Source organism: Panthera tigris, chromosome C1, assembly GCF_018350195.1.
Source record: "Panthera tigris isolate Pti1 chromosome C1, P.tigris_Pti1_mat1.1, whole genome shotgun sequence".
Classification (NCBI taxonomy): Eukaryota; Metazoa; Chordata; class Mammalia; order Carnivora; family Felidae; genus Panthera; species Panthera tigris.
Genome location: NC_056667.1, coordinates 185,410,672 through 185,428,528, shown reverse-complemented (window position 1 = coordinate 185,428,528; position 17,857 = coordinate 185,410,672). Strand labels below are relative to the sequence as shown.

Here is a 17,857-nt window from a genome sequence, read left to right as displayed (position 1 = left end):
AATTATTGTTTTTCTCTATCATAAATGTGTCAAGCACTGCACTTTCCATCTTTTCTGCACCTAACCCAGCAAATGAGTTTACTCATAGCTATTCAGGGTATCTACTTTTTTTTTTTTTAAAGTAAGTTCTACACCCAACGTGGGGCTTGAACTTATGACCCTGAGATCAAGAGTCACACACTATATTGATTGAGCAAGCCAGGCACCCCAGGTTACCTACTTCTTAAGTGAGCTTTGATAGTTTTGTCTTTTTATGTTTATTTATTTTTGAGAGAGAGCGAGACAGAGGGTACCCATTTTAATCTCTACACCCAATGTGGGGCTCAAACTCACACCCCCAAGATCAAGAGTCATATGCTCCACCAACTGAGGCAGTCAGGTGCCCCTAACAACCTGTGTTTTAATTGGAAAGTTTTAGAGTTTCAATTTTAGACCACTTACATTTAATGTAATTATTCATATGATTAAGTTTAAATCTACCATCTTGTTATTTTTATTTTTCCTCTTGTTCTTTGTTCCTTTTTAAACACTTTCCTTATCTTTTGCAGTCTTTTTTTATTATTTCATTTAACCACATTCCATTTACTACTATCAGCTTATTGGGAATTCTTACCTCATGTATTTACTGATTTCTCAAGTTTAGGTTTATAAAGAAGAAATTAACAAAGGAAAAAAATATCCTGGAGTTTTATATTAACTTTGTTATTCAAGAAAAAATATTACCTCTCTTCAACAAGCTCAGATTTAAGTCTCAACTTTACTTAGAAATTTAATTAAAATTTAAAAATTCAATGTAGGAAAAATGTGGTTTATTGTTAGAAATACAGGGGAAAAATGTCAAACTTTTCACATCATGAGGATAATGAGAACTAAGGCAAGAGTAGATAACATCACAATAAAGAAAAATGAACACAGTACATGGATATGTCAACCAGAACTGGGCTGTAAATTGTTTTATAGTATAATCTATACCACCTGCGGAGGATGGTAAAAACAACAAGGCCAATTCCCATCTAAAAACATACTGGAGTGCACTCATGTTCATAGTAGCATTATTCACAATAGATAAAATGTAGAAGCAAACCATGTGTCCATCAATGGTTGAATGGATAAGCAAAATTTAGCATACACATACAATAGAATACTATTCAGATTTAATAAGAAAGGAAATTCTGACCCATGCTACAATATGGATGAAACTTGAGGATATTATGCTAAGTGAAATAAGCCAGTTACAAAGGGACAAATACTTTATGGATCCATTTAGGAGGTACTTTTGAGTAGTCAAAATTATAGAGACAGAAAGTGGAACAGTGGTTACCAATAGTTGGGAGATGGGGAAATGGGGACTTATTTAATAGGTGTAGACTTTCATTTTAAAAGACGAAAAGTTATAGGGATGGATGGTGGTTATGGTTACACATTTTGAATGTATTTAGTACTACAGACTGCACACTTAAAAGTAGTTAGATGGCAAACATTATAACAACTAAAAAAACCTGAAAAAACAGAAAACAAAACCTGTTAAAACATATCCATTTGGTCAGATATATGCTAGTGTTCTGATTGTGCAGAATGCACAACTGCTGGTACTCAATCCCCCACATATTTCAAACCAAATCTGATATGGCTTGAGACTTTAAATAATCTCTACACCAAATGTGGGGCTTGAACCCATGACCCCAAGATCTAGAGTCCCATGCTCTACCAACTGAGCCACCCACATGCCGCAAGACATTTTTTTTTTTTAATGACAAAAAAGACCAGCAAATGTATTCATACTTTATTAAATCTTAATAGTATTTTTAGGGAAAAACACACAGATGAGTAGGGTACATTGAAGAAATCTTATTTTTATAGGAGAGTTAAGAAGCCTTTAAGATACTTTCAGGTATTATCTTCAATGATGCTTCTTCTCTTTTTTCTGGGACTCCAGGTAATATTCAGCCCCTACAGCTACCACAAATGCAGCAAATCCCCATTTGAATCCTTTTAATAATGCACCAACAAAGGAAACATTGTTTGCAAAGCCACCCATGTATCTCCAAGCTTCATTGCTAGAGGAAAAAAAAGGGAAAATTATAATCACACATAACTTATGTACATTCACTGAGTAAAACAGACTTAATTTTCATCTAACAGACTTAAATGGAACCCTATATAAGATAATCTAAGTGGATCACAATAGGAGTCTTTTGTGACATAAGATAATTAGGTCTATATGCCCACGTTTCACATATAAAACAGAAGAAAAAAGACTTGATGATTTCACACTTCACAGCCATTAATAATCAGGATTTTATAGAATTCCCAAATGTAAGACTCACTTCAGCCTATTCATTACTGGTCAGCTGTGTGGCTTTGCCCACAACAGTCATTACAGCATCATATAAAGAGAAGTTAGAAACTTGGGTATTAAACTTTGCTCTGCCACTTAGATTCTTCACAGCCTCTTAGGCTGCACAAGTTACTTAACCTGTCAGGGCTCGCTTCCACTTTTACTCAATGATGATTACTATCTACCTTATAGTGTTATTATAAAGATTAAACAGGGTAAAGTATGATATATTCTGGCACAGAGGGTATGTAACACTCAACATTATTATTACTATTCCAGAGGCTCACAGCTTTTCCCTGTCATAGCAGACTGAGCTTTAGAAGACTGACTTCCTGCCCTGGCAATCATTCTTCAGAGTATCCTGAACAGAGAAGTAAACAGAAGTCAAAGACCTCTAGTGAAAAAAAGTCTCTCACAGATAGGGATGAATAAGTGGAAAAAATCATGTTATAAAAGACAAAATACACTTAAACTCTAAAAAATCTGACTTACTAGAATACATGACAGCTAGTCACATCTAATTCAGATACCAAAACCAGACAAAGATATCAGAAGAAAACTATAGAATAATATCCATCATGAACATAGATGCAAATATTCTCCACAGAATTTTGGAAAACTGAATCCAGTAATATATGAAAGGATACTAACATCATGATGAAAGGTTTATAGTGCAGGAATGCAAGATTTGGTTTGAGATTTTAAAATCAATAAGAGTAATTCATCATATTAACAGAACAAAAAAACAATGCGAGCATCTCAGTAGCTGCAGAAAAAGCATTTACCACTAAAGAGAACTCCACAACTTGATGAAGGGCATCTATGACCACCCTCCAACTAATATATTTAGTGGTGAAAGACTGAATGCTTTCCCCCAATTAGCAACAAGGCAAGGATGTCTGCTTACACCACTTTTATTCAACATTATACTAGCAGTGTTAGCCAGAGTAATAATACAAGAAATAAAAAGTTTACAAATTGAAAAGGAGGAAGTAACACTGATTTTAGACAAAAGGATCATTAAGTAAATTCTAAGAAATCTGTAAAAAAAATCTGTTAGAAGAAAAATGTGAATTTAGCAAAGTAACAAGATACAAAGTCAATCTATAAAACTCAATTGTGTTTTCACATATTAGCAAAGAAAATTGAAAATTTATGTTTAACAATACCATTTACAATAGCACAAAAATATGGAATTCAAGATAAAATTAACAAAATCTACATAAGACTTGTATATAAAATAAAACACTGCTGAGAAAATTAAACAGAATCTAAACTGTCCATAGACTACAAGACTCAATAGTGTTAAGACACCAAGTTTCTTTTTTTTAGTTTTTATTTAAATTCCAGTTAGTTAACAGACAGTGTAGTATTAGTTTCAGGTATACTATATAGTGATTCAACTTGTTAAGACATCAATTATCCCTAATTGAGCTATGAGTTAATGTGATCTCAATTAAAATTCAAGCAGCCTTAGTAGAAACTGAAAAGCTCGTTTTAAAATTTAAATGTAAATACAAAGAACCTAGAATAGCTAAAACAATTAAAAAAAAAGAAAGAAAAGGAACTTAGATACTGATCCTCTAGAATAAATTCTATCTGGATTATTTAATTATTCTTACCGGCCCCATGGATCCCTTAGCCCTCGTGCAGCCAGCTTCTCCTGGACAGTTTCTAATGGTGTCCCTTCTATCTTCCATTGTTTATAATCTGGAAGTTTTAGTTTACCATGACCATGTTCATGTCCATGTCCATGGGCCATGTCTAAACGATAAGATTAACATAAAAGAGAAATATGCAGATGGTGGATATCAAGCACCCAAGTTTACTATGCAGATTGTAGATATAAAATACCTAAACATTTGTTAATATTTTAAAAGAAGAGTCAAATAAATATTTGAAAATTCTGAGTTAATAGGTTTTACAAACAGCATCTTATTACATAACTAGTTTACGTTCACTTAGGAAATACACATGTACAAATTTTAAAAAGAAAAAGTCAATATTCCCACCATTCAGAGATACCCATTTACTTTTGTTCCTTTCATTTTAAGAACAGCAAACATTTATTGTGCTCTCTGCCAGGAGCACCAAAGTGCTTTAACATGTATTAACTCCATTACTCCTAAAACAACTCTTTGAACTTAAATTCCAGTAACTGTCACCATTTTACAGATGGAGACAATGAAGCTCCAATAAGGCAACTTTCTGAAGGTAACAAAAGTCGTAAATGGTCCAACTGGTTTTGAACCTTGCAGTTTGGTTTCACAGCCCTTGCCCCTAACTTCCAAGCAATAATACTGTTCCTTCTTTCTAGTCCTTTTATAATGTGTAAATATGCATAGCGACAATGTTGTACATACTGTTTTGTTACCTGCTTTGTTTAGATGATTCTTTTAAAATGCAGTGTTACTGTGTTTAAGTATTTAAGATCATATGCACTTTTTCTGTAAAGAGCCAGATAGTAAATATCTTGGCCTTTGTGAAACAAAAGGTAAAATCAAGGATATTTTGTAGGTGGGGCGCCTGGGTGGCTCAGTCAGTTAAGCGTCTGAATCTTGGTTTCAGCTCAAGTCATGATCTGTTTGTGAGCTGGAGCCCCACCTTCAGTGCAGAGTCTGCTTAGAATTTCTCTCTCCCTGTCTCTCTTTGCTCCTCCCTGGCTTGCTCTCTCTCTCTCTCTCAAACAATAAATAAATAAACATTTTTTAAAAAGGGTGTTTTGTAAGTAGTTACATAATGAGAGAAAATTTTTTTTTCAAAATATAAGAATAACGGAGTACAATTCTTTGTAAAACAGGTCTGATGAAAAAAATTAAATTCCCTTTTTTTAGGGATAGTATTTTGCTTAACTGGGGCATAAAGTTAGTGTTCCTTAGTTATCAAATTCATTCCAAACGTTCATCTGTAAAAACCAATCTTAGCTCACGGGCAGTACACAAACAGGCAATGGGCTGGATTTGCCCAGCAGGCTTTGGTTCGCTGACTACTGAATTAGATCAATGGAGACCTTAGGACTCCAAAGGCTCCTTAAATAAAATATGCCTGTAATGGTTATAATAAAGACCAAATTTACTAGTGTTTTTTGTTTGTTTGTTTATTTATTTATAATCTCTACACTCAAGGTGGGGCTTGACACCCCCAGATCAAGAGTCACATGCTCTACTGACTGAGCCAGGCAGGAGCCCCACCCACTAGTGTTACTGTTATAGATAATGTAAAAATAAACTTCAGGTCAGTCCCCAGTTAAATTGTTATGAATTTCAAATTAAGGGGGTATGAATTAATACCCCCTTTTCTTTAAGGTTACAATTCTATAATCTTTAAGGTAGCAATTCTATAATCACCACTCTCCAGAAATAAAACCAAACCAAATAATCACTACCATTATTTCTGCATTTATAACTATGAACAGGCCCAATAATAAGGCAGGGCTCTTACACTGCATTTTAGAAGACAGAGGTAATTATTACATAGTGTATACTAAAGACACATTATGTGAAATGCTCATACCATTAAACAATAGTTCTCAGAATATGGGGGGAGGGTGGGAATTATACATAGTAATTCTGACAAATTAACCAACCCTTTATATTTAGACATATTAAGATAATCACAAAACATTATTTTGATGATTTTTACATTTAAAAAAGAATAAAAACCAAGCTACCAAACACAAGCTAGAACAACATTCACAATTTCAAGTGAAAACATCTGATCCATTATTTCCTTATTATTATTATTTGGTGGATTCAATAATATAAAGGGAAAAAAATTACAGTTTCAGATTTCAGGCTAACTTTTGAGATTCAATACATTATTATAAAAGAAATAATTTTAGAAGTATTTAATTAGAATGATGTCTTGGCTTCTTCAAACCATGTTTTAAAAAACTTTTTTTGTTTAATGTTTCATTCAAAAATCTTTAAAGAGATTACAAGACAAACCCTCATTTTGGCAAGTATCAATTCTAGAATATTAACTCTAATTGACCATCGATATACTTGGAAAAGAATACAAAACATCAACATTTTTTGATAAAATAGCTTGACCTGGGAAAATGAAAATGGAAGCATTACCATGCATGAAGGCTATTTCAAAGTTACAATATTACTATGTTCAAAATACTAAGTAATGTGGGAGATAAATCTTTGAAAGAAAACATGAAAGTATACATACACTCATTTCTCCTAATTTCTTTTAATAAATTCAATATGTTTTCTCTTTTACCTCATTAAAATATTTCAGAAAGAGTCCCTTACTAAATCGAATATTTCAATGACTTTTCAAAAAGTTGAACACAATTTCTAGGGAAACTTTTGTTTTCTTTTAAAAATTATTTCCACTTATATTCATACAATGGAGTATTACTCGATAATCAGAAAGAATGAAATCTTGCCATTTGCAGCTATGTGGATGGAACTGGAGGGTATTATGCTAAGTGAAATTAGTCAGAGAAAGAAATGACTTCACTCATATGAGGACTTTAAGAGACAAAACAGATGAACATACGGGAAAGGAAACAAAAATAATATAAACAGGGAGGGGGACAAAACAGAAAAGACTCATAAATATGGAGAACAAACTGAGGGTTGCTGGAGGGGTGTGGGAGGGCGGATGGGCTAAATGGGTAAGGGGCACCAAGGAATCTACTCCTGAAATCATTGTTTCACTATATGCTAACTAATTTGGATGTAAATTAAAAAAAATAAAAAATATAATTAAAAAAAAGAATACAAACACAGGAAAAAAATTATTTCCACTTCCAATAGTCATAAATCAAACAATGATATCCTGATCACTTGAAGGAAGTTCAGAATTCTACTTAAGTAAAGACTTTAGTGCTATATAGATCTGACATCAAGTCCTGGATGCACCATTAATAGCTATAAACTCCTGGGCCTATCATTTAATCTCTCTGAACTTGTTTCCTCATATAACATGAGCATAAAACCTACCTTGCAAGATTGTGAGATTTGAGGAAAACACATTGTGATGTGCTTTCCACTTTCGTACCCAGGTGGTAAAAATGTGACTTAGCACAACCATTGTGAAAAACTGGCCTGACCTAGAAATGTTGAGCATCTGAATACCTTAAGGTCTAGACCTGCACTATTCAGTATCATAGCCACTAGGACTTAAAGTGTGGCTAGAATTTTTATGTCATTTTAATTTAAATTTAAAATCGGATCCTCAAGTCAGTTATTGGAAATTTTTTTTTATGTTTACTTATTATTTTTGAGAGAGAGAGAGGAGAATGAGCGGGGCAGAGAGAGAGAGAGAGAGAGAGAGAGGGAGAGAGAGACAGAATCTGAAGCAGGCTCCAAGCTCTGAGCTGTCAGCACAGAACCCAACACAGGGCTCGAACCCACAAACCACAAGATCATGATCTGAGCTGAAGTCAGACACATACTTAACTGCTGGAGCTACCCAGGTGCCCTACAAAATTTGTTTTTAAGGTTTATTTATTTTTGAGAGAAAGTGTGCAAGGGGGAAGGGGCAGAGAAGCGGGGGGACAGACAATCCGAAGCAGGTTCTGTGCTGACAGCAGCAGGCCTGATGCAGGGCTCAAATGCATGCACCGTGAGATCATGATCTGAGCCAAAGCCGATCGCTCAACCAACAGAGCAACCCAGATGCCACAGTTACTGAAAAATTTTTAAAGTGTGTTTAGAACAATTCAGGTGAACAAATCTGTTTTTTCAACTGTAAACTTTACAAAATATAAACACTGGATCAAGTGTTTATATTTATGAAAACTTACAAAACAAAAATATTCTGCAAGTGTAAAATACATTGGTTTTGAGATGGTATAAAGAAAATGTAAAATATTTCATTAATAACTTTTAATACTGATTACATCCTGAAATAATATTTGAATATACTGGGTTAGATAAAATATATAATTAATTGTTTCTTTTTACCTTTTTAATATGGTTATTAGAAAACTGTAAATTATATGAGCTCTTGCCTTATATTTGGATAGCACTGTTATTAAAAAAACTCATGTTTTTTTATATGTAACAATAGAAATATACATATATTTTTAACAATATATGTATTTTATAAAAATCTTTTTAGCCACATTGTTTATGTGGCTAGCCCCAAACTGTAAATGACCCTAACATCCCACATTAATGAATTATGGAATAGACACATTACAAAATACCTAATGAAAAACTACATGCAAAAGTATGAACAAATCTCACAAAGAAGGGAGAGTAAAAAAAAGATAAATACACTTTGATCCCATTTATATAAATTGAAAAGCCAAACAATTCATTTTTTAGAAATGCATCATAGATGGAAAAATTAAAGTAAAAAAAAAAAAGTAAAGTAAAAAAAGTGAATGTTTATGACAAGTCAGGACAGTAGTACATCTTGGTGAAGGAGATAGAATCATAGAAGCTCAGACAGGGAGCTTCTAAGGCAGTGTTTTTCAATCTAGTTTTTAATTCTTGCACCCCAAAGGAGCATTTTTGGATATTTTTTTCCCCTTATGATGTTTTCATTCCTCCCCCTCCAATGAAATTTTAATACCACAGATATACTGTATATCTGCTTACATACCATGGCTCTTTGGAGGGCCACAAACCATTGTAGTCTTTGTTATTTGTTTTGTCTTTAAGATTTTTTTTCACCTCTCCTCCAAGAACAAATTTTCACCTCCTTGAAGGGCAATCACCTCTGCTGAAAATGCAAGTTCTAAGTTATTGGCAATGCTTCATTTTCTAACCTGAAGGGTGGTTACACAGGGTTTGCTTAATTATAATTATTTAAATGTATTTATGTTTTATACACCCTTCTGTTATGTAAACTTCACAATAAAAACTAAAATTAGATAAAATAACAAATTACGCCAAGGACTCAACAACGGATAATTATTTCAGTTTCAGAACCGTTCAGACAAAAAAATCCAGCAAGGTCATTAGTGCTACAAAGAAAGAACATGTGATCATGAAATTTTAAAAAAGCTATCTTCTTGTGTTTGGAGTAAACCTGTAATTTGGTGACCAACCTCCACTAACCTGGGCTGGCATATTTTCCCTAACTATGAAATAAGAGGATAATAGGGGCGCCTGGGTGGCTCAGTTGGTTGAGCATCCAGCTTCATTCAGCTCAGGTCATGATCTCACAGCTCCTGAGTTTGAGACCCCCATCGGGCTCTGTGCTGACAGCTCACAGCCTGGAACCTGCTTCGGATTCTGTGTCTCCTACTCTTTCTCTCTCTCTCTGCCCCTACTCCACTCATGCTCTCTCTAAAATAAATAAACATTAAAAAACGAAAGCTTAAAAAACAATTTAAAAAATGAGGATAATGCCACTTACAGTACATGTAATTTTATGGTTTTCCAACGACTTTCAAGTACATATCCCAACTACCCCTCATTTTTAAACTTGTGAATTAGAACATTAGAAAATAAAAGACAAGTGAACTTTTAGTGTCCCCTCCAGTCCCTGCGCCTACTTATGTGTAATTTAAAAATAGTAACCACTCTATAAAACTGAATGTGATTTTCGTACACTGCTTTCTGCATAAACATTCACACCAGAAAAAAAGCCTTGCTAAAACCATACATGCTTGTTGTGAGGCAGATATTCCAATTATTCTTATTTTACAATTTCTAGATTTGAGGCTGTTCTGATTTTATTCAGTTCAAAGGTAAACCAGAAAACATGCGGCGGGGGTTTGCGGGTGGGAAAGGAGGAAAAAAGTATAAGCACAGTAACTCTCACCACTTTCTTCTACAAACTACCCCTAATTACCCCAGGACTTCATTGTTCTCTCTTGCTAGTTCTTCGATCTTCTTCCCTCGAGGTACATACTCTCAGGCTCTTTCCCGGTTTAGTCTCTCCCTTTTGTACAATCCCCAGAATACAGTCTCACTCTTATTCCTGATCAAGAAGTCTCCCACCAACTCTAATTTACCTGACAGCAATCTGACCTCTCACGACACTCAATTAACCCTCCAGCCGGAGCCAAGCGGAAACGGAAATTGTCGCCTGAGTGACTTACCGCAGGAAAGCAGAGAGGCCATTTAACGTTCCGCACTGGGTCACGGATTCCTGGACTCAGTGGAGGGTACATGGAGAATGCTGGAAGCCGACATTTTTTTCCGCACACCTGTGCATCAGTGGTCTGACTGAGGTAAGAGTAATTGTAGAGGACAGAATGGCAGGGAAAGAGTGATGTTTTCCTTGCTTGGAGACCGGAATCCTTAGACACTGCACAGAGGGGAGGACCGCAGACATACTCCAGCCAATAAGTGAGGCAGTTGTTGAGCGCGGACTCACCCAATGGGAAGGCTGGTTGTTGCGCTGCAGTTGGCAGGCTGCTGCGGGAGGCGGTGGCGGTAAGAAGCCGGAGGCAGCGGGGTGACAGGTAGGCGGCGGCGCTGTCTTTGGGGGACGCAGAGTGCCAGGTCAGGACGGTTTTTCTTCTCTCGGCTGCAGGAACTGACGAGGGGGGTCTGGGGAGGGGGCAGCTGGAGTGTTGGTGGTTCCGGAACCTCGCGTAGACAAGGTAGCTTGGGAGGGTCGTGAGGAGAAGGCAGCTGAGGCGGGTGGAGGCTGAACCTTGCGGGGCGACAAGGGGGCCTAGGGCGTGGGGGCTGCGGTGGCGCTGGCGGAGAGAGGCAGAAGCAAGACGGTATCATGAGAGCTGGACGACTTCCTTGCATGAAGCTCCAAGAGAGAAAAAGACGCGGCATTGCAGGCACCTGAGAGAAATCCTAGGAATTGCTTCTTATGGCCATTTCCCGGGGTGGGAAGGGTGTGTGGAGAAGAAACATTTACTGGCGGTCAGATCCTTCAAACTGTTTATAGCTATACATTATGTAATCGTTGGCTATCATTTACCCAAATAACTAGGTTGTCGCTCTTGGAAGAGGTCTTGCAACCTATTGATGTGTCAGAATAGTTTTTTTCGTTGGTTTGAGTGGTTTCTACCTTGGCAGTTTCTGTAGGTGAAGAAGCATGAAGGATAGAGTAATCAGGAAGAGCTTATCCCAAATACGGATTTGTGTTGAGAGATAATGTTAGTTTGAGACGAGCGACTAGGTTCGTGTTTGTATAGTTCATGAATTTATTTGTTTTGAGGGTCAAGGTTGATTACAAATACTTTTTTTTTTTTAATCTTCAGGAAAGTGGAGAGCCGCAAAAATCTATAGTAGGAGGTAAGTGCGAGTTGGAAAATGACTAGAAAATTAGTTGCTAGATTTCCGCACCCCCCCCCCCCGAATTGTGAATGTTAGGGACTATGAAAATAAGGTGGTGGTTTGAAGGAGGTAGGGCGGGGAAGTCATCTTTTAAGTAATTTGCTTTTTAAGTCTGATGAACTAGTTATGAATTGTTTCTTAGGTTTAATAAGTATGCTCTTTGAACCTTTCCTAGTGAAGTAAAATGTATTTACAGACATAATTAACTGTAAATTAACATTTTTTGAGTTTTTATAATTGTTTGCACAGTGGAATGTAGAATAAAATAGGAATTCCATTCCGTAGGTGTTACCAAAGGTCGAACTACATTTTGCTATAAAATTTGATTTTATAGCCCACTGGAGAGGTGTTTTAAAAGAAGCATTATAAATTGCTAAAATTTAAGCTGATTGAAATGTAGCCTATAGTTGAGAAGATAAAGACTAATGTAGTATGAGCAAGTGTATAATTTTCCTTTTTGTATTAATGATAATTTATATTAGTATATCCCAGAACCTAAATTAAAAGACTTGCTTTTTTTCTCTGAATATCATTTGTTAAAGAGAGGTGGATCATTGGAGTTTGTTCTGAAATGTTTAGAGTACTGAGATATTTATCAGTCCTTCAGATAAAAATTTGGATACTTGGTGTTTCACTCATTGTCTTTTTACCTTTTTGCAAGAGTAATTCTATCTCAGTCATAAAGAATACTTCTGCTTCTATTTTGGGTGCATTTCTGTAGTGTGAGTACCTGTGAACAAATCTCTGCTTTTTTGCAGGATGGTGTGCGTGTCTGTGTGTTTCTGTGTGTATGTATGTGTTTCTTCTTCTTATGTAACCAGCCTGCTAGAGCTGTCTTAGAGAACTAATGGCTGATGTTGAATGGCCAGTAGGTGTCATTGTAGAATGCAACAGAGTTGAACATTGGGTAGGAAATTACCAAGTGATTTAAAAAACACTAGTCAGAATTAGAATATAATAATAATTGGCTTATTATTTCCACATCATTAGAAGCCCAGTTTTCTGACACATTTCAGTATTGGAGCTGTTTATAAGGAATTTGAAACACTGGGTGTAAAGAAATAACATTTTTTGCTCTAAAATAGACCTTCAAAGCTTTTTTAACCCAACTGTTAAGCCATCTTGATATGCAATATGGATTTGGGTTTGTTTGAATGTTTTTAATTCACAGTTTTGGCATTTAATAGTGTTTTATTAAGTTCTATAATGATTAAGATTTTCAGCTTGACTGGGCTTTATAATAGAAAAACCAATGCTACATAATAAAACACTAAAATAATAAAATGTGGACAGAAAGTCTCCAAACAAGTTACTAGCTGCACACAAAAAAGTACTTTGTTGTTGTTCTTTTAATGCAAGAACGGAAGAATTTCTGTCTTTCATTCTTTGTGGCTTCTTAGTTTTTCTCATGTTTAAAATAGCTTCTTTTTATATTTTTATCCTGCTAGTAGACTATGTGCTTTCTCAGGATGATGACCGGAGTATTTGTCATTGTCTGAAATGTAACATAATGAATTCTGGAGGGAGCAGGCATAGAAAGCTCTGAAGGTGGCTTACAACTGGCGTGAGTACAGCCCTTACCTGCTGAGCCTTCTACTGAGCTCTTTTCTCTTTGTAGCTCTGGTCCTTTGCCTGCTGTTGATACAGTGTTTAAAAATAGAGTTGGACCTAATTCAGAAATTCTCCATGAAGGTGGCGAGTTACATATGTATCAGAATAATCTAGGAGCTAAAAAAAAAAAAAAAAAATCATACGCACATATCCATTATATCACCTCCACTTCGCTTCAGATAGGGGGAATATGAAGGGAGGTAGATATATTTTGAAGAAAAAAAGACCCTCCTAGATGATATGGTTCATCACTGGCTTCCACTTTAGAATTATTCATCTAATTCACGGCTCTCATACTTGTGTAAAATAGCAATAGTAGTTTTCACTTGAAAAGAAAGGGCTGCCAAATCAACCAATATTTTTATAGCTCAATAAAATTTCACCATTTAATGTCATATTTGGGGTAGATTTTCTAGCCAGGAGCTAAAATTTCCAGAAATAAAAATTGTGTTGAATGTTTTGATTTGGATTAGTTTTTACTTGGCAGTTAGCTGCTTTCCATAAACCAAGCTAATTTCTTCCACGATTCAGACCTGTGCTGATTTGCACAGATATTTAGTCATGTCTTGTTCTTTTAATGTCTCTGAAAGCTATCTAGTTTTAGAACCAAACTAGAATTGGACCAAAGTCCATACCTTACATTAGGGTTCAGTCTTGGTATTGTACATTGGACAAATGCAAAATGACATTTATCTACCATTATGGTATTAAACAGTAGTAATAAAGCTTTTTAATCAGAATGTATTCCTTTTGTAGTTACTTCTGTCTAAATGAAAATGGGAGTGGAGAGTATACTGTGGTTCTTTCTACTTGATAATTGTAAAATCTAAAGTTAATATGAATTTGCAGTCTATCATAGTACCTACTGCTTTATTGTTTGTGGAAAAACACTAGGAGTGAATGTTTCTGTTCAGAGTTCTGTGGTCAGATCTCTTGTCATTCTGTACCTTGTTCTTTTGATTTTGTTTGCTCAGTTAGCATCTAAATGTGATGATTCTTAAATCTGAGTCCTTAATCCAGAGCTTTTTCTTGATTTCTGGTTCCTATCCTATAAACCTAATTGCATTCTAGATGAGAATGACCTGCAGGTCCCTCAAATAAAGTATGTCTAAAAGTGAATTCATGTTTTATTCTTTTATCATCTATGTGGTAAAGCTGGAACCTTGTATTATCTTTGACACTTTTTATTCATATACCCCTCATGTCAATAATGTTAGGTTCTGTGGACTCTACCTTCTTATTACTTTTTAAATCCCATTTACTTCTCTCAATTTCTATAACCTTTAAAAAAAGTATGAAGAGTTAGGACTTAGAGGTGTACTATCTACATTTGTAGCCTCAATTTCTTTGTTTAAAAACAGAGTTGTACAACTGTCCAGTTGCATTCTTAGGCATTTATTCCAGAGAAATTGAAACTTATATTCATACAAAACCTGTACATAAATGTTCATAGCAACTTTATTACAAATAGCTCCAAACTGGAAACAATTCAAATGTTCTTCAACAAGTGAATGGTTACACAAACTGGCACATTTATACCATGGACCACTAGAGCGAGCAATAAAAAAGAACGAGCTACTGATACATACAACATCCTGGAAGACTCTCAAGTGAAAAAAGCCACTCTCAAAAGGTTACATACTGTATGATTCCATGTATATAATGTTCTTTAAATAACAAAATTGTAGTGATGAAGGGCAGATTAATCATTACCAGGGGTTAGGAACCAGGGAGAGGGGAGCCTCTTGATAGAACAGTTCTGTATCTTGATTGTGGCAGTCGTTACACAAATATACATATGTTATAAAATTGTACAAAACTATACACACACAAATGAGTGCTTATATAACTGGTGATAACCTGAATAACCTCTGTAGACTGTACCAATGTGAATTTCCTGGTCTTGATATTTTATCATAGTTATGCAAGATGTTACCATTGGGGGAAAGTAGACCAAGGGTACCTGGGACCTCCTGGCACATATTTTGGGAACTTCCTGTGAGTCTATTTCAAAATAAAAAAATTTTGAAGGGTAATTACAAAGATTAAATGAGAAAATATAAGTAAGTTTCTTATTACAGTACTTGGTGCATCATAAATACACAATAAATATAATAGTAGTAGCAGCAGCAATAATGATAGTTCAGGCCTCTCACCTCTTTCACTAGGACTATTCCACTTATGGGTCACCCTGGCTTCAGTCTTTTCTCGCTCCAGTCCATTCTACAGTGCAACCAGAGTACTCTTTCTGAAGTGCCTATCACATATTACTTACCACATGCATAGTCCTTTAATGGTTCCCTGTTGTACTTTCATACATTAATTTCATTTTTTTTAATGTTTATTTATTTTTGAGAGATCAAGCATGAGCGGGGGAGGGGCAGAGAGAGAGGGGGAGACAGAATCTGAAGCAGGCTTCAGGCTCTGAGCTGTCAGCATAGTCTGACGTGGGGCTCGAACTTGTGAACCACAAGATCATGACCTGAGCCGAAGTTGGATGCTTAACAGACTGAGCCGTCCAGGCACCATAATTTTATTTTTTTTAAATCATAGTGGAATGAAGCATTGGAGTCAGCATGACCTTCAGAATACTACAATCGGTGAATTAAAGATAAAAACAAAAATCTTGAGTGATTTTTCTCATCTTTAAGGTACTATTTTAAGTATTGTTACTTTAAAGTTTTGTTTTTATATTGGTGCCTAACACACTATGCCAAAACCTAATGACTGAGGGCAAAGAGATTGATAATTTTTCATCATTCTGTAGGTTTACTGAGCAGTACCTCTGTTGGTTTCACTGGACTCTCATGTAGTTGAAACTGCCTGAAGAATTGACTGAGTTGGAAGGTTCAAGGTGTCCTCACTCGCATGTTTGCACTTGGTGCTGGCTGTCCATTAAAGTCCTTCAGTCTTCTCAGTATGGCTTCTCATTCTCTAGTAGGCTAGTCTGGCATCCTTACATGGCATTTTCAGGGCAGCATTCTAAAAAAGTGAAGGTGGAAGCTGCAGGGCTGCAAGCCCTCTTTGGGGCTTAGGCCTCACAACTTTCATAATGTTCCTTCCAAAAGCAACTCACCAGGCTAGCCTAAATTCAGGGGAATGGAGAAATAGAAGAAGACCTCTGTCACAGTCAGTTTGAGCTGCTATAACCAAATACCATAAACTAGGTGGCCTAAACAACAAACATTTATTTCTCCCAATTCTGGAAGCTGGGAAGTACAAGGTCAATGTACCAGCAAGTTGTGTTTCTACTGACAGCACACTTCCTGGTTCAGAAATGGCTGTCCTCTTATTGTGTTATCACATGGCAAAAGTGGGAGAGAGCTGTCTGGGCTCTCTTGTATAAGTGTATTTATCCCACTTATGAGGGCTCTACCTTCATGACTTAATCACTTCCCAAAGGCCCCACCTTCTGATACTGTTACATTAGGGGTTAGTATTTCATTATATGAATTTTGGGGAGACATATTCAGTCTATTAACAGTAATCTACAGAGAGATCAGATTATTTTCCATTTTCTTAATGTAAGGATAAAAAACACTCCCCCAAAATGATATATTTGCTAAGAACTGTGAAAAATTTTGCTGAGACTTAACAAGTAAAAATAAAAATACAAGTACAAAAGATGTTAAATGGCAATCCAGGTAAGGCAGGTTCAAAATCTTTGTGAAATAGAATAGTTTGCATAATATGTGAGGAAATCAACCTTATTGCTTACAACAACAGCATTACTTGGGAACTTGAAGGAGGTTAATCTGTAGAAAGGTCACTGATATTTTTTTTATACGAACAGCTTTTATTATTGTCTTTTTTTTTAATTAAAAAAAATTTTTTTTAATGTTTATTTATTTTTGAGACAGAGAGAGACAGAGCATGAACAGGGGAGGGTCAGAGAGAGAGGGAGACACAGAATCTGAAAGAGGCTCCAGGCTCTGAGCTGTCAGCACACAGCCCAATGCGGGGCTCGAACTCACGGACCGTGAGATCATGACCTGAGCCGAAGTCAGATGCTTAACCGACTGAGCCACCCAGGCGCCCCTTATTATTGTCTTTTAAAGTTTGTTTATTTTGAGAGAGTGAGAGAAGGAGAAAACCAACAGAGGGGGGGGGAGGGAGATAGGATCCAAAGCAGGCTCCGCACTGACAGCAGAGAGCATGATGCGGGGCTTGAATTCACCAACTGTGAGATCATGACCTGAGCCAAAGTCAGATGCTTAACTGACTGAGCCACCCAGGCACCCCTATTCAAACAGCTTTTAAACAGCTGATTTAACATCTTTCATCAAAATGTTTATTTTTTCTAACTTCTTATTTTCATATAATTTGGTCTTGCCAGTCACAGTTTTATAAGCCACAGTACTGTTCTAGAACATAACTTCCAAATGTTGGCAAGAAGTTATAGTACAGTATTATGAAATCTTGTCACTGTATCACACTACTATAAACACCCCTCCAGCTGAACTATAATAGTGCTGTACCTTTGCAGACTACAGGCTCTTTGTTTAGTCTTCCTTCCTACTCTACCGCCTATTTCAGTGGAAATATTTTATGTTTTATCATCATTAAATTGAAGCATAGCTAAGATGGCTGTTGGCATCTTAGATCACAGATTTGTTGCTTGGAGTCTCTTTTTTACCTTATCAGTAAGCAATTGTGTTTGGCTGCTAGAAACAAGAAATAACCATTGCTT

The 17,857-nt window shown here is 36.0% G+C and overlaps 2 protein-coding genes across 12 annotated transcripts in view; one reads left to right on the top strand and one right to left on the bottom strand.

The window, feature by feature from the left end:
• Nucleotides 1-1,768: 1,768 nt before the first annotated feature.
• Nucleotides 1,769-10,493, bottom strand: NDUFB3 (NADH:ubiquinone oxidoreductase subunit B3). Of its 4 annotated transcripts, none has more exons than XM_007090003.3 (3): nucleotides 10,356-10,493; nucleotides 3,961-4,102; nucleotides 1,769-2,057 (listed from the first exon to the last, which is right to left on the bottom strand). In XM_007090003.3, exons 1-3 carry the CDS (start codon nucleotides 10,375-10,377, stop codon nucleotides 1,901-1,903), a joined length of 321 nt encoding a protein of 106 aa, XP_007090065.1. In that variant the 5' UTR covers nucleotides 10,378-10,493; the 3' UTR covers nucleotides 1,769-1,900. The 4 variants fall into 4 exon arrangements, with proteins under 4 accessions (XP_007090065.1, XP_007090067.1, XP_007090066.1 ...); XM_007090005.3 differs by lacking the exon at nucleotides 10,356-10,493 and adding an exon at nucleotides 10,269-10,338; XM_007090004.3 differs by lacking the exon at nucleotides 10,356-10,493 and adding an exon at nucleotides 10,106-10,262.
• Nucleotides 10,406-17,857, top strand: part of FAM126B (family with sequence similarity 126 member B) — a 90,354-nt gene continuing 82,902 nt past the window's right edge. For 5 of the 8 annotated variants that reach the window (XM_007090007.3, XM_007090006.3, XM_042995042.1 and 2 more), the window contains exons 1-2: nucleotides 10,670-10,721; nucleotides 11,481-11,514. The gene's annotated coding sequence lies outside the window, so the exon portion shown is untranslated. Of the gene's footprint in view, nucleotides 10,488-10,669; nucleotides 10,762-11,480; nucleotides 11,515-17,857 lie in introns of those variants that run through there. The other 3 variants (XM_042995041.1, XM_015540973.2, XM_042995045.1) reach the window with 3 other exon arrangements.

Bases quoted from the DNA above. Each gene is read 5' to 3' on its own strand.
- NDUFB3 (XM_042995047.1), bottom strand. From the start codon at position 8,936: ATGGTTTGTGGCCCTCCAAAGAGCCATG. The intron at 4,103-8,908 runs GTATGTAAGCAG...CTTATCGTTTAG, and splicing joins TGGCCCTCCAAAGAGCCATG to ACATGGCCCATGGACATGGA. The intron at 2,058-3,960 runs GTAAGAATAATT...TTTTTCCTCTAG, and splicing joins CTAAGGGATCCATGGGGCCG to CAATGAAGCTTGGAGATACA.